The following is a 15,276-nucleotide window of genomic DNA, read 5'->3' on the forward strand; positions in this document are numbered from 1 at the left end:
ACTATTGATGATTTTAATGTGGTAGAAAAGCTAGGACATGGTTTTTCGTTGGCCAATCCATTAGAAGAGGTAGATATAGGAGATGATACTGTTCCTAGGCCAATATTTGTGAAAAAAACATGCATGATGTTCAAAAAGGCGAAATAGTTGTATTGCTTACAGAATATATCGAATGTTTCGTTTGAAAATATCATGAGATGCCATGACTTAACCGTGAGTTTGTGGAGCATCGACTTCTTATAAAATCGGGTTTTAGACCTCACAAACAACCAGTTAGAAAGTTTAATCCTAACATGTATGGACGAATCACAGAAGAAATAAGTCGGTTGCTTGCTGCAGGGTTTATTCGTCCTAATAGATATGTTGAATAGATATCCAATATTGTCCCGATTGAGTGGAAAAACATTGGTACGTCGAGAGTATGTATTTATTTTAGAGACTTAAATAAAGCTACTCATAAAGATGAATATCCTATGCCTATCGCTGATATGTTGATTAATGATGTTTCGGGTAATAAAGTCATTAGTTTTTTGGATGGTAATGCGGGTTATAATCAAATTTTCATGGGCAAAGAAGATATGTCTAAAATGGCTTTTCGTTGTCTGGGTTTTGTTGGGTGTTGTCATAACATTTGGGTTAAAGAATGCCGGTGCTACTTATCAAAGAGTTATTAATTTAATCTTTCATGATTTGCTTATTGTTATATTAGAGATATACATTGATGATATTGTGGTTAAACGGGACGCTATGGATAGTCATTTAGCCGATTTGTGTTTAGCTTTTGAAAGGATGTGTTGGTATAGTTTAAAGATGAAACCACTTAAGTGCGCTTTAGGTGTATCGGTGGGTAAGTTTTTGGGTGTCTAAGTTTTTGGGTGTCATAATGCATGATAGGGCCATAGAGATAGATCCCAATAAGATAGCAGTCATAGATAAATTAAGAGTGCCACAATCAAAGAGAGATGTTCATAAATTGCTAGAAAAAGTTAATTATTTGAGGCGGTTCATATCTAACTTATCCGGTAAGGTGACTGCCTTTACTCCTATACTTTGGTTAAAGAAAGAAGCCGATTTTACTTGACGGGTAGAATAGTAAAAAACCTTTGTTGAGATAAAAAATATTTGTCATCACCCACTATGTTGAGGGCGCCTGTCAGTGTATCAGGAACCGGGGGTCCCTGAGTCCCGAGGCCAGGCCAGCCGTCCGCCAAGTGTCATCATCCCACGAGGTCCCTCTTGCGAAGTGAGGAAAGTCTAAGTTCCGGGAGAAGGTGCTCGGGGCCACAGTCCCTGGTCCCCGAGCACCCCAGTTCCCCGATGACCCGCAGAGTCTAAGTGCTCGGGAAAGAGTGCTCGGGGCTGCACGTGGCAGCCCCCGGGCTCTCGGTTCCCCGAAGGTTCGTACAGGGATAAGCATTCTCGGGAGAGAGTGCTCGGGGAGGTGAACAGTACCCCCGAGCACCCGGTACCCCGAAGACAAAGATAGGCATTCCTGGGAGAGAGTGCTCGGGGAGGTGAACAGTACCCCAGAGTACTCGGTTCCCCGACGACCCAGAGAGGCCCCCGGGGGGCCCACCGATGAGGTGTCCGCCCGTCAGAGGTCCAAGGCCGCATTAAATGAGCGCGCGTGGCCTGACACATCCAACTACTCCCGCCGCAGCGTCAGTTCCTGCCATGCTTTGGCGGAGGGGCGTAGGGCTATTAATTACACGGGTCCCGTCCCGTATTATCCGTTGTTTCTCGGGATAACATCGCCAGAATCAAGGCATTCCGCTTGCCGCCCTGCCGTGGCAGAGGAACAAGACAGGGCGGGCACGCCGAGTGGCTCTGTGGCTGCCCGGTGGGCCCTCTCAACGGCGCCCGTTGCCAGGGCGTTATGGTGACAAGTGACCAGACGCGCGCCGCATTTTCCACCTCCCCGGTCACTTCGCCCAGAGGAAATGATGACGCCTTTCTCAGTCGTGGCGTCTTGGAACTTGTGCCCCCTCCTTCCCGTTCGGGGCATGTCGCAGCCGGCGAGTGCATAAAAGAGTCGGCACATAGAAGAGAACAGACAATGAAAGAAAAGCCCAAGCAGTCAACCGTGCGGCGACCAACGAAGAAGAGACCGTAAGCATCGAGCACAGAAGAACCAAACTGTAGTCCCTACTCAAGAACAAGGAGCCTCAAGCTCTTAGTTAGACACAACATTCTTGTAACCAGATACATCCTCGAGGGATCTCCCTCAGGACAGTTATTGCATCCATACAGGAGTAGGGTATTACACCCCCGTGCGGCCCGAACCTGTCTAAACTCCGGTGCATTTATTTCCCTTTGCACTAGGTTGATCATCCCCTACCACCGGCCTTTGCATTTACTTCCACTTCCATTTATTTCTCCGATGAACTTATTCAGGATCATCCCCCTGGCCGAATCTCTAAAAAGGGGTCTCTCGGGATCCCTGCGACAGGAGTTGATCCTTCGACAGCGCCCAAGGCCGGGATTCCGTTTTAGCTATATATTGCTGCATAAGAGATGGTGATAGATGTTGGTCTTATACAAGAAAGTGAGGAAAAGAATATGTGATCACTTATTTAAGCCGATGTCTCTTGGATGCAGAAACAAGGTACATGATTATTGAAAATTTATGTTTGTACTTGTATTATACATGCACCAAATTGAGGCATTATTTGCTTTTTAGTATTTGTGTGGTTGCATGACAAACCGATGTTATTAAATACATGTAGCAAAAGCTGGTTTTGAGTGGTAGAATCGGAAAGTGGGCATATGCGTTAATTGAATACGATTTGGCTTATGAACTATTAAGATCTATGAAAGGCTAAATTGTTGCTGATTTTATTGTTGATCATTGTATTGATAATGATATATCGATTAGTGTTATTAGTGTGTGTTCGTGGAAACTATATTTTGATAGTTCGGCTTGTAAAGGAGGTCAAAGTGTTGGTATTGTTTTAGTTTCACCTAAAGGTGCGGTTTTTGAAACATTGGTTCGTTTGGAGTACTTTTGTACCAAAAATCAAGCTGAGTATGAAACTCTTTTGTTAGGTTTGCAAATTAGTTCATGGGTGCAAAACATATAGAAGCATTTGGTGATTTATTATTAGTAGTGTAATAGGTTTCTAAAGTTTTTTAATGCTTTGATGGGTCACTAAATAGCTATTTAGATAAATGTTTAGATACATAGCAAACTTGGATGATTTCACCATTACTCACATATCTAGAGAAGAGAATGTGAGGGCAAATGATTTAGTGCAGCAAGCATCCAGTTATAGAGTAAGTAGAGGGATGTTCTTTATGTTAGAATGACCGTGTTGGCTTGTGCTAGTGTTCATTTGGCCGAACAGAAAGAAGAGAGTTCAATTTTGCCCAGAAAATCAGATTTGCCTACACCTAATAATTGGAGAAAGCCGATGATTGAGTATTTAGAAAATCCTAGTTCATCGGTAGATAGAAAGATTAGGCGACAAACTTTAAAATATGTGACGTTGGATGGTGAATTATATCGCCGAACCATAGATGAGTTGCTTTTAAAGTGTTTGGGTTTAGAGAAAAGTAAAATTACTATAGGTGAAGTACATGAAGGTATTTGTGGTACACATCAGTCAGCTCACAAAATGATGTGGTTGTTAAGAAGGGCTAGTTTTTATTGGCCGACTATGTTTGATGATTACTCTAGATATTACAAATGATGTGAAGCATGTCAAAATTTGGTGATATACAATTAACTTCTGCTTCTATGTTACATCATATTATCAAACTATGACCGTTTTGTGGATGGGTTTTAGATTTTATCGACCAAATTTATCCTTCATCTTCTAAAGGTCATCGCTTTGTTTTGGTTGTTACGGATTATTTTACAAAGTAGATCGAGATCGTTCCATTGAAGAACATGACATATAAGGAGATAATTAAGTTTATTTTGGGGTATATTATTTATAGATTTGGTATCCCGTAAACTTTAACTACCGATAAGGTTCTTCTTTTATTTCTCATCAAGTGCGTAAATTTGCTGAATCATTTAAAATTAAGATTCTCAATTCCTCATCATATTATGCTGCTAATGGACAGGCTGAGTCAAACAATAAAACTTTGATTAAGATCATAAAAAAGAAAATATAAGAATATCCGAAAAGATGGCATGAGGTTTTGAGTGAAGCATTGTGGGCTTATTGCATATCTAATCATAGTTCTACCGAAGTTACTTCTTATGAGTTAGTGTATGGACAAGATGTCGTTTTGCCTATTGAGGTAAATTTTGGCACGTTGAGAGTGGCATGACAAAATGATTTGTCGGCCGTGGACTATTATAATGCTATGGTATATAGGATAGATGATCTTATGATGAAAGGCTTAAAACTTTGAGAGAGATTGGAAAAGATAAATTGAGAGTAGCTAAAGCCAATAATAAGAGAGTGGAGGCAAAACCGTTTCAACTGGTAGATTTAGTTTAGAAGACGATTTTACCTATTGGGTCTAGTGATAATAAGTTCGAAAAATAGTGTCATAGTTGGAAAGGTCATTTTAAGATTGCAGGGATTATACTAAAAATTCGTATATGCTGTAATATTTACAAGAAGACAAATGGCCTAGAGCTCTCAATGAAAAATACTTAAAGAAATACTATCAAGTATTTGGCAAGATGCTTGAGAAGAGAGGTAAATATACCTGATCAATGTAATTTACCATTGTCCTAAGACATAAAGTTATACATGATCGATGTATTTACCATCGTCCTTAGAACATGCACACATGGTCGGTATGTTGTTTATATGGTCCTAAGTGGTAACCGAGATAGATAATGGTCTATTCATGATTATACTGTATGAAAATGTTTTTTGGTACACAAACTTTACCAAAAGATAGGGGGGCATGTGTTGATAGAAAAAATAGCATGACATAGAATTTTTTGAATGTTAGATAGTCCTTCAATAGTCTGACGATGGAGCCGTGTATTCACCGGACTATTTGGTGCTTATAGAATTGATTCGTGTCGAAAACATGCTTTCTAGAAAAATTGCTCTGGCGATACATTTGGCTGAATGCCGGACCATCCGATGAGTTAAGACTGATTTCTTAAGGGAAAAATTTCTCTCTGCAAGAATTAGTCTGGCGAGGGTTTGGTGCCAACGCCAGATCATCCGATGTATGTATTTCAAATCTTGTAGTATAATTTGCTCTCTGAAAAATTTAGTCCGACGAATACTTCGGTGAATTCATTCACAAACGCCGAACTATCCAGTGTGAACAAGCAGAGTCTGCTCCTTGGAAATATTAATCTGGCGAATACTCCGGTGAGTTTATTTTCAACACCGGACTATCCGGTGTATATTAGAAAAGAATTCGAGGTCTAGCCGAGTTAAACTCGTCAGATGTTCTGGCGCTTAGAAATTTGTCCTCACCGGATCATCCGACGTTCAGTCCGAGTCCGAGTCAAAATGGATTCATTGATTTGTTCGAATTCTTTTCGTGTTTTTGGACCAACATGATGTGTTTGCATAGGTTTTAAGGCAGAGAGTTCTATTTTCATAAGTTAAAGTCCAAGCTCCCTGTAAATAGTTGAAGAGGTGGGGGCTGATTACAATAACTCAATCAATCACAACAATTACATCTATTTTTATTTTACTTTAATTTCATGCATTTTAGGATAATTTTAGGGTAGTTATTTACTGCTATTTTAGATCTTATGATTTGGATGATAGTTCTTTATCAATTTATTTATAAGTCATCTGGGCGGCCATTCTCAAGATTATCGATCAAATTTTTTTACTTATTTAGTCATAAGCAAATCGTATATCACTAAAAATAATACTTATCTAAAACAGATTTATGTTGCGCGAGATTGCCAAATAACGCACCAACACCTAGCGAAACGGCTCGAGAGCCGGGACGGAACCCGCGCCGCTCGTGGCGAGCCCGATTTGATGCCCGCCTCCTCGAGTCCGCGCGGGCACGGCGCAGGCACAATAAAACTTTCGACACCAACCATCATACCTACCCAGACGCTCACAGGACACAAAGCCCACTGCCACGCGGGCCAGGTGATGGCACGGTCCCATTTGGCGGTGTGCCGCACGCTGGGAGCACGTGGAAGGAACGGAGTGATGGGATGGGGCCTGGGTCGCCTGGCTCGGGCGCGGCAGCCGAGACCGAGGAGGCGCCGCGGACTGGCTGAAGGCCCAACCCGCACGCGCGCCTGGCAGGTCGGTCGCCCGTGCCCACTTTTACTGTTCCAATTTTACCCCTATGGGTCCCACTGCAGTGGCTGTTAATTAAAAAAAAGAAAAAGGTGAGAGAGACCCAGCCCCCGGAGTTGCGTGGATTTATTAGTCTATTTGACAAAGCTTTATTGGTTTTTAAGTAAAATTAGTGAGAAATTTATTAAATAGTAGTCTGTAGCTTTTAGTTTATATCATAATTTTATATGAATGATTTTTAAAATAAATTAGATGCTAAAAGCTGAAAAAACTAACTTCTTCTTATTCATTTTCTTTACATAATCATTTTTTCCATAAAATTTACCCTAACGAATCAATATAGAATTATTTTCAACTATAAATTACTTTTTTAAATAATTAATTTCCTTAGAAAATTTAGATTAAGAGAGCTCTAACAAATAGACTCCTACCTCCCTGGCTGGTTTGGTCGAGAGTTTTGCAACATCAGGTGATTCTATTCTTTTTATATATTTTTTGTGAGATATTCTTTTTATAAGGTTTTAATCCTGTGAGTAACATGAAAATAAAAAAAATAGAAAAAGGAACGAGAAATAGAACGCACCAACGGTGATTTTAATGTCTGTGGGTAATCTAGTATGGAAAGATATGCGTCCGCTGGCTTAAGAGAATTAGATCAAACATCAAGCATGGCCAATAAGAAAATTGCATCATAATTATATCTATGTAATTTTCATCTTTTAGTCCCTACTAAAAGGCATGGTTAAAGTAAATTTATTTTTTCCACTGAACTTATATACTCGGCTGATTGGAATCAGACGAGTAAGAATAACTTGATGATGTTGTGTTTCTCTTGTGCCTTCTTTGTTTAACCTAACTTCACTGTAGGCATCGAATATCTGGTCTTCATGGCATAAGGTGCGAGAAATTTTGATTTCTTAAGTAATTGGGAAGAAAATGCACGGATTATAGGCGAGCTGCACCAAGTGTGTAAATAGTATGGTTGTGTAGAATGCGCTACGTCACGATAATTGGATTTTTATCTAGCATAAATTATTAATTCTTTGACATTTCAAATTAACGTGGTGACACTTTTACATTCTTGTTCTTACCTGCCCTTTTTCCCTTGTTTTAGTGCAAGTTGAGCTTTTCGAAAAGTCATCAACTAGATCATCCGGGTTGGAAATATTATACCATCAACGAATCATGTGCCAGTTTATGAGAAAATCCTACCACTAATAGCCAGGGAGTCGCTTCATGCATGCCAACCTAGGCCATGGTCCCTCCTTTGTTTTTTTGCATATCTATATCCATAGCTCAGAAGTTAATGGCTTGCACTATGTACAAGGTTAAAAAGTTAGTAATCTTAGTCTCTGAAATCCAAGATTTTACAGGCTCAAAGCTTTGTTTTTCAAAACAATATTTCATCTCCATAGTTGATCCTCTCTTCAATTCTTGGTAACCTCCGCCACTTCTAATAGCTAATTAGATTTAGTCAAATCACATTCATATCGCAAACCAATTTAAACAAACAGACGGCGTTGGACACATCATCGTTGGTGATCTAGAAAATTGAGACAACAAACTTTTTTCAGCTATTGATCATTAAAAGAGGATGACTCTGTAAGAGAATTTATGGCTAATAATCTCAAAACTGTATATTGACATGTATTTGGAAACAATATTTAAGAACTAGAGTGACGTGAATTCATAAATAAAGGGAATACCAGCTTCTCCCATAAACATTGAACACATTTCTATTCAACAAAATGATTACTCACTTTGCTTTTCCTACAAACTAGCTATTCAAAATATGTTTATTTTAAAAGCTACTTTTATATTATGGCTATCATTTATAAAGACAACCTTTATTGCAGAAAAGCCTCCATAAATGTGCATCACGAAGATTACTAATCCCCCTTATGAGAAAGATAAGGAAAGAAAACAAAACTTTTCGTTTAATTCTAAGACCACTACCCTTATTTTTACTTGGCCGCTTTTTTCTTCAACTAAGATAAAATTCTTGTCTACCCTACATTTTTTTTTCTACATAGTTTTGTGTTTTGCCACCAGATGGTAAAAAACAATTACTTTTGTGAGCACTACAAGTCTACAACCAAATTAATCATTTACCAAGGCGCAGAGAGGTAAAAACCCCATTTTGCCCATAAAGCATAGCAATAGACAAAGCTCTCCAAAACCCAACTGAACCAAAACCTAGTTTTGTCCAAAAACCCAAAGCACAAACGCCCTTTCCCCTCCCTCGCTTCCCTTTCCACCATTTCGTCGAACACCTTCTCCGATCGCGCGCCGCCGCCCATGGCGGAGCCCTCCGACGCGGCGGCGGCAGCCGTCTCCGCTCGAATCCTGGAACTCGCGGCCGACGACGACGTGGCGGCGCTCGGGGACCTCCTCGCCGCGCACCCGTCCCTCGCCGACGAGCCCGCGCCGTGGTACTCCCCGGCGCGCGGCGCAGAGCCCATGACACCGCTCATGGTCGCCGCGGCTTACGGGTCCGTGTCCTGCCTCGACGTCCTTCTCTCGCCGCCCCACCTCGCCGACCCCAACCGCGCCTCCCCATCGTCCCTCTCCACCGCGCTCCACCTCGCCGCCGGCGGCGGCGCGCCCTCCGCTCCTGCTGCCGTATCCCGCCTCCTTGCCGCCGGTGCCGACCCGACCCTCCTCGACCACCTCCACCGCCGGCCGTCCGACCTCGTCGCCCTTCCCCCCAACTCGCTCCCCCTCAAGAACCACCTCCTCTCCCTCCTCGGGGCCCGCAAGGAGTGGCCGCCGGACCCCTCCCTCCCAGATATAAAGAACGGGGCCTACGCCTCCGACGACTTCCGCATGTACTCCTTCAAGGTGCGCGCGTGCTCGCGGGCCTACTCCCACGACTGGACGGAGTGCCCCTTCGTCCACCCCGGCGAGAACGCGCGGCGGAGGGACCCGCGCAAGTACCACTACAGCTGCGTGCCGTGTCCGGAGTTCAAGAAGGGCGCTGCCTGCCGGAGGGGGGACATGTGCGAGTACGCGCACGGGGTGTTCGAGAGTTGGCTCCACCCGGCACAGTACCGGACGCGGCTGTGCAAGGACGGCGTCGGGTGCGCGCGCCGCGTCTGCTTCTTCGCGCACACACCGGAGGAGCTCCGCCCGTTGTACGTGTCGGCGGGGTCGCGCGGCGCGATGGAGATGGCAGCGGCGATGGGGATGGGGCTGCCGTCGCCGGGGGCGTCGTTCACGCCACCTGTGTCGCCATCCGGCGGGGGGAGCGGAGTAGCGGGCGCGTGGCCGCAGCCTAGCGTGCCGGCGCTGTGCCTGCCCGGGAGCGCGGGGAACCTGCACCTCAGCCGGCTGCGCACGTCGCTGAGCGCGCGCAGCGTGGCGGTGGGCGAGCTGCTCACCTCGGCGGATTACGACGGCCTCGTCGGGTCGCCAGCCTCCGTGCAGTCGGCGAGGGGAAAGACGCTCGTGCCGTCAAATCTTGACGATCTGTTCTCCGCTGAGATGGCTAGCGCCGCGGCGTCTCACTCGCCGCGGTACGCAGACCAGGGGGGCGCTACTTTCTCGCCGACACACAAGGCCGCCATGCTGAACCAGTTCCAGCAGCAGCAAAGCTTGCTATCTCCTCGGGCCATGGCTGCTGCAGTTATCCCAGAGCCAGTGTCTCCGATGAGCTCCCGGCTCCTTGCGGCCCTTGCGCATCGGGAGAAGATGCAGCAGCAGACGCTGAGAAGCATGAGCTCTCGCGACCTTGGCTCGGGGGCCTCCCTCCTGGTCGGATCACCAGTGGGCTCAAGCTGGTCCAAATGGGGAATTCCCTCTGGCACCCCAGATTGGGGTGCCGATGATGAGGAGCTTGGCCGCCTCAAGCGGTCCTCGTCGTTTGAGCTGCGGAGCGGAGTGAACGACGATGAGCCGGACCTCTCATGGGTCAATACGCTGGTGAAAGAGCCAACGCTGGAGAAGCCGTCCATTGGCACTTTGGGTCAGGCAGCAAGCCATGAGGGTATCAGCAACGATGATGACACTGCCGGGGTCATCGGTGGCTGGCTCGAACAGCTCCAGCTGGATGAGATGGTAGTCTAGAGTAAACACAAACACAAATGAATCAAGAAAGGTGCCATTATTTTTTGCTGTGATTCACCGGTTGCTGCTGCTTACTAATTATCTACTAGCCTCATATCTTGCTAATAGTTGCTGGTGATACATTCTTTCGGAGTTGGTTAGTGTAGGTGTTGAGATTTCCACCACCAATTAGAGTTCTCCACAAGTGAAAGAACCGGAGGGATTGGATCCTGGTCAATTTGTATCAAATTGCCAACTTGGCTAGGTGAAAATTCTCTCCTTGTACCTTCCCTCTTTTGCTGATCATTCCAAAGGTGACTTCCTCCCTGTGAGGATTGTGAATTATGTATGCTTGTACCAGTATCTACTTGGCCCCATCCTTTGCTTCTTGTGAAGCAGTAGGAGGGGAGAAGGAGCCTTGCTTGCATCAAATCCTTCTTAGGCCTGTCATGTGGCTCATGATTGGTGTAAACACCCTACTGTTGTACTACTCAGGATTGATGACTGATGTAAAATGCCCTATTGTTGTACTCAGGATCATGGTTGATGCAAAATGCCTTTATTGTTGTACTACCAAGTTTAAGCTAAGCTCTTCCTTAACTTAGTACAGATATAACTACAGGTGCCTGCAGATGCATCTTTGCAACATTTACAGATTATCACTTGTACATTGCATGGATTGTGTCCATTTGCTGTTGTGATGGTTGCCTGATTGGTGCTGATAGAAACTGGTGGCTGCTGCTGCAGCTGCAGCAATGGTTAGTGTTGGTTGTACTGTTGGTTTGACATTGTGAATGTCTGCAAGTTAAGGTTAATGCAGAGTACTAATCTCAGGTGGGCAGAGGATTTGATGGATGCTGTAATGTTAATCATTCCATGATGGTTAACATCATGCATGTCGATCTCGGCAAGGATAATGTTTAATGTGTCCCAGATGCATCTTTCTTGTCATGATAAAACAACTGGGGCGGTGGCTCGGCACGGCCCCCTCATGTCTTAATTCTGTTTGTTTGGTCCTGATCACAGTGCTGACTCCCACTGTGACCTGGATTTTTTAGAAAAGGATAAAGGCTGCATTTTCCAGTTCAAATGCATCGTTTCATATTAATTTTTCGCGGTATTCCTATGGCCCAAGTAGGCACTAATTAGTTGTGGCCTTATAGAAAATAATGCTAGTATGTTTTTAATTTCGGTTGTAACTGTTTGGCAAAACTTGGAAGTAATTAATATTACTTTAGTTGTTTTTTTATGGTAGTAGGTTGGTTTTTCAATGAAAGTATCTTACTCCAGTTGATGGTTTTTCAGAGGATAAATTCCTCGTCCCAACTGTTTTACTACACAACAAGGCATATGACATCACTGGATTTTAGTTTCATTTTTTATTTCTTTAGAGCCAGTTTGGTTTGTTTGTACAACGATTTTTGTCGTACAGTATATTTTGGCATCTAATGGTTTATATACTGATTATGCTTTGAAATGATGATAGTACTGAAATCAGATCCTTCTAGTACTACAATGGTAAATTGGTTTGCAGGTTTGCATTACATCTACTTTTGATATAGTTGGAAAAAAGTTGGGTTTGTTGTTTCATTATTTGAGTGAGTGGTTTCTGAATTATGTCAAGCATCTCTATTTTAAGAAATGGTTAGGTTCATAATTATTTCAATTAGAATATGGTTGGATTAGGTCATCTACCTCACTCCTGATGACATTCAGGTGCATCAACTTAAGGTGGGTTCCAATTATATATTGTACTTTACTTTTAAAAAAATTGCATTGCAAGTGTAAATCCGCGAATAGAACACTAAGTTGCTCATACCCGGCCGTACTCTTGAGCTATTGAATTTACCTTTTTGACTAAAAAATCTCTTTGAGATAAAGTGGTAATGAGTAAGCATAGTTATATAGATCATTTGCACAAACTAATAAGATTATCCTTCGGTATCAAAATAAGAAAGAGATTCGATGAGCAAACTAATATGCATTATATACGCGCAATTAGTCAATGAACTGATGCTTTGATTTCCATTTTAAATGTGGGTTGGTTGGATGGTGGAGAATAGAGATTGGGAATGGCCCCTAGGTGACACGATGCAGTCCTTTCTGAGATAACCAACGTTGCTATGTTTAGTTGCTCAATGTGACCCTAATCAACTGTTGGGCAGGTCAGATAGATCACAAGGGTCTGCCTTCACAGCAAGTTTATTTTGCCCCTCTTTTGATGTCCATACATTTAATCTGTAACCTATGTGTAATCCTGATGTAATGTTGCGCTTATAAACATAATTTCTTGTGCTATATGGTTGGAATTGGTTTATATACATAGTGTTTTTCTTTGAGTTGCTATATGGTTGGAATTGGTTTATTCAAGTGGGTAATATTGTATTTGCAAAATTATTTCAGATAGGTACATGTATGATTTGTGCATGAATCTGATCGACCAATTATTTAATCTGATGTACGCCAAGCAAATTTTCTAGGATAAGACAAAATAAACCAAGAGGAAGTCATGTATCATGTGTGATCCTTTGGCTCCCTTTGTGTGTCATCCTTTGGCTCCCTTTTTGACATTTGTGTTTCTGTGCGTGGAATGCTTTTTGCAGGCTGCACCCTCTCGGTCTGGATTTATGTGGGTCTGGAATTGTCGGTAAGGTACGCGGTAAATGATTTATTTTCCTCGTTTTGTTGTATATTATGGCCACAACGCTGCCACCTTGGCTTCTTGTGATGCCCTTGGTCGCTAGTAACCATCAAAGCTTTATTCCTTTGCAAGGCTTGTTGATCCCTGAGACACCATGCCATGCTATCGAGGCCGTACAGACTAAAGATGCTTAAATAGATCGTGTTTATTGAGCTGGTCTGAGACACGGTACTGTAGGTACGGTTCAGGTACGACACGGTCCGAGTCGAGACGGGTCGAGCCGGCATGGCACGACTACGGGCCGTGCCTGGGCTGAGCGCGCGGCACGGGCACGGCCCAGCTCAGGCCAACACGGCTCGGCACGTATATACCTGGTTATTTTTTATTATATATATATATATTTTTAATTTTGTAGCTATTTTTTATATTTTTTTATCTATTTTCTATATATATATATATTTATTTTATGGCTATTTTTTTTATATTTTCGGGCTGACTGTGCCAACGGATCGCCCGTGGCACCGTGCCCATCGGACCGACCGTGCCTGCCGGGCTGATCGTGCTGCCGGGCCGAAATCGTATCCGGACCGACCCGGCACGGCACGGTCACCGACGAGCCGTGCCGTGGGCTAAGAGGGAGGCACGCGGATCGACACGGCACGACCCGTTACATTAGATAGGCCGTCCGGACCGTACCGTAACCGGACCGTACCGAGTCAGGTCCATACCGACCCGATCCAAATAGCCCATTTGGTCATTTCTGATACAGACAGTTTACCAAAGCTAAGATCGAGGAGGAGCACCGATGTTCTCAACCAACGTGCATCTTCTTGGTTTGATGGTTTCCGTGCTGCAGCTTACTCACGGAAGGCAGCTTCCGAAGATCAAAAATACTCATTCCGAGTTCATTTTCTTCTGTCACTTGGACTCTCTCTATACATCAGATTATCATGCACACGATTAAGAAGATCCCGTATGAAGTGGCTCCACGTTGGATGGATGGCTAATGTTTTTTTTTTATCCGATGAACGTGAGAATTTTCTAAACGTCTGTGATTAGTATAGGTATAGATAGATTACTCTGTGGATCCTTTTTAGATATAATGAATAATAATAGGCTCAACCCGGGGCATGGTGACGAGTGATTCGGCCATAGGATTCAAACCCTGTGCTATATAGAAAACCAAGCGCCTTACTCAATAGACTAGGGGCTTCTTTGGAACGCATCAACAGCAGATTGGAATGCTCTAGCTTTTCGAATCCTATGGAATGAAAATCGAAGAAATCATCCACAATAGGTGTTTGGAATGCTCCACAGGAAAAAAACACAAGAATTTGAGATGTTGATGTTCATTAGACCATCTCCAGTAGATACTCTAAAAATTCATTCTTTATAATACTATTACAGTATTCTCTAATACTATTACAACATCCCCTATTTTTTTTCATCTCCAGCAGCTATTCTATTTCCTCCCTTCCATTACTTTCGATCTCTCCTTGGACCCACGGTCATCTACTGTGCACAGTAATAGAAACTCCGCCCTTCTCCCGCAAAAATGCGGTCTCTCTCTCCACTCCTGCTTCCCTGTAGCAGGCGAAACGGATGCTGCTGAAGATGGATACGGATTGGCTGGATCGGCAAAGACCATAGCACAGGGATACGGATCGGTTTTGCCGATCTTGCTGGAGGTAGCCTTAGCAAGAGTGAATAAAGAGAGAGAAAGAGAGGAGATGCATTGAAACTCTTAGGTAGTGTTTGGTTCCTAGGATGAGGTGGGATGGAGCGGATCTATTCTGTTTTTGAGTTGTTTGGTTAGAATTCAGTGGGATGAGATGGTTCTGAATCAAGAAATATTCTTTAAAGATTCGGGACAGAGTCGTTCAAAAAAAAAAAGCCGAACGCAACCATCCTACTTCGATTGTTACACCATCAGTAGGCCCGAGTACTAAAATGTACTCATTCCATCTCACCTACCAAACAAGTATTATACATGAATGAAATCATCCTATCCCACCTCATCCTCCAACCAAACACTACCTTAGAGAAATTAGAAACATGAGGTTAGAGATCATGCTAGAATTATTTCAAAATATGAAGGAAAACTTTCGGTTAGAGATCATGCTAGAATTATTTCAAAATATGAAGGAAAACTTTCTATCCTATGAAATTCCTTTGCGTCAATCTTATAATCCAAATGACAAAAATAGGATTTTTTTTCCCTTTGGATTCAACTCCTATATTTTTCCTCCACGATTCCTTTGTTCCAAAGGAGGCATAGAATTGTGAAATGTCATGGACCCAAATCACTAACTCGGATGATAACCGTATTGCAAGCTCAGATAAAAAAACCGGCGCACAGCTCAGATAAAAAAACCGGCGCACATCAAATTGGGCGCT

At 43.4% G+C, this 15,276-nt stretch overlaps 1 protein-coding gene across 1 annotated transcript; it reads left to right on the plus strand.

The window, feature by feature from the left end:
* The first annotated feature begins 8,368 nt into the window (after positions 1-8,368).
* LOC133905425 (zinc finger CCCH domain-containing protein 67-like) lies at positions 8,369-10,808 on the plus strand. The gene has a single exon (XM_062347191.1). The coding sequence runs from the start codon at positions 8,493-8,495 to the stop codon at positions 10,257-10,259; it is 1,767 nt and encodes a 588-aa protein (XP_062203175.1). The 5' UTR covers positions 8,369-8,492; the 3' UTR covers positions 10,260-10,808.
* Positions 10,809-15,276: the final 4,468 nt, after the last annotated feature.

The sequence above is a fragment of the Phragmites australis genome, chromosome 22 (assembly GCF_958298935.1).
Source record: "Phragmites australis chromosome 22, lpPhrAust1.1, whole genome shotgun sequence".
NCBI classification, from domain to species: Eukaryota; Viridiplantae; Streptophyta; class Magnoliopsida; order Poales; family Poaceae; genus Phragmites; species Phragmites australis.

What these genes read in the sequence shown, in the direction of transcription:
- LOC133905425 (XM_062347191.1), top strand. Translation starts at nt 8,493, where the DNA reads ATGGCGGAGCCCTCCGACGCGGCGGCGGCAGCCGTCTCCGCTCGAATC.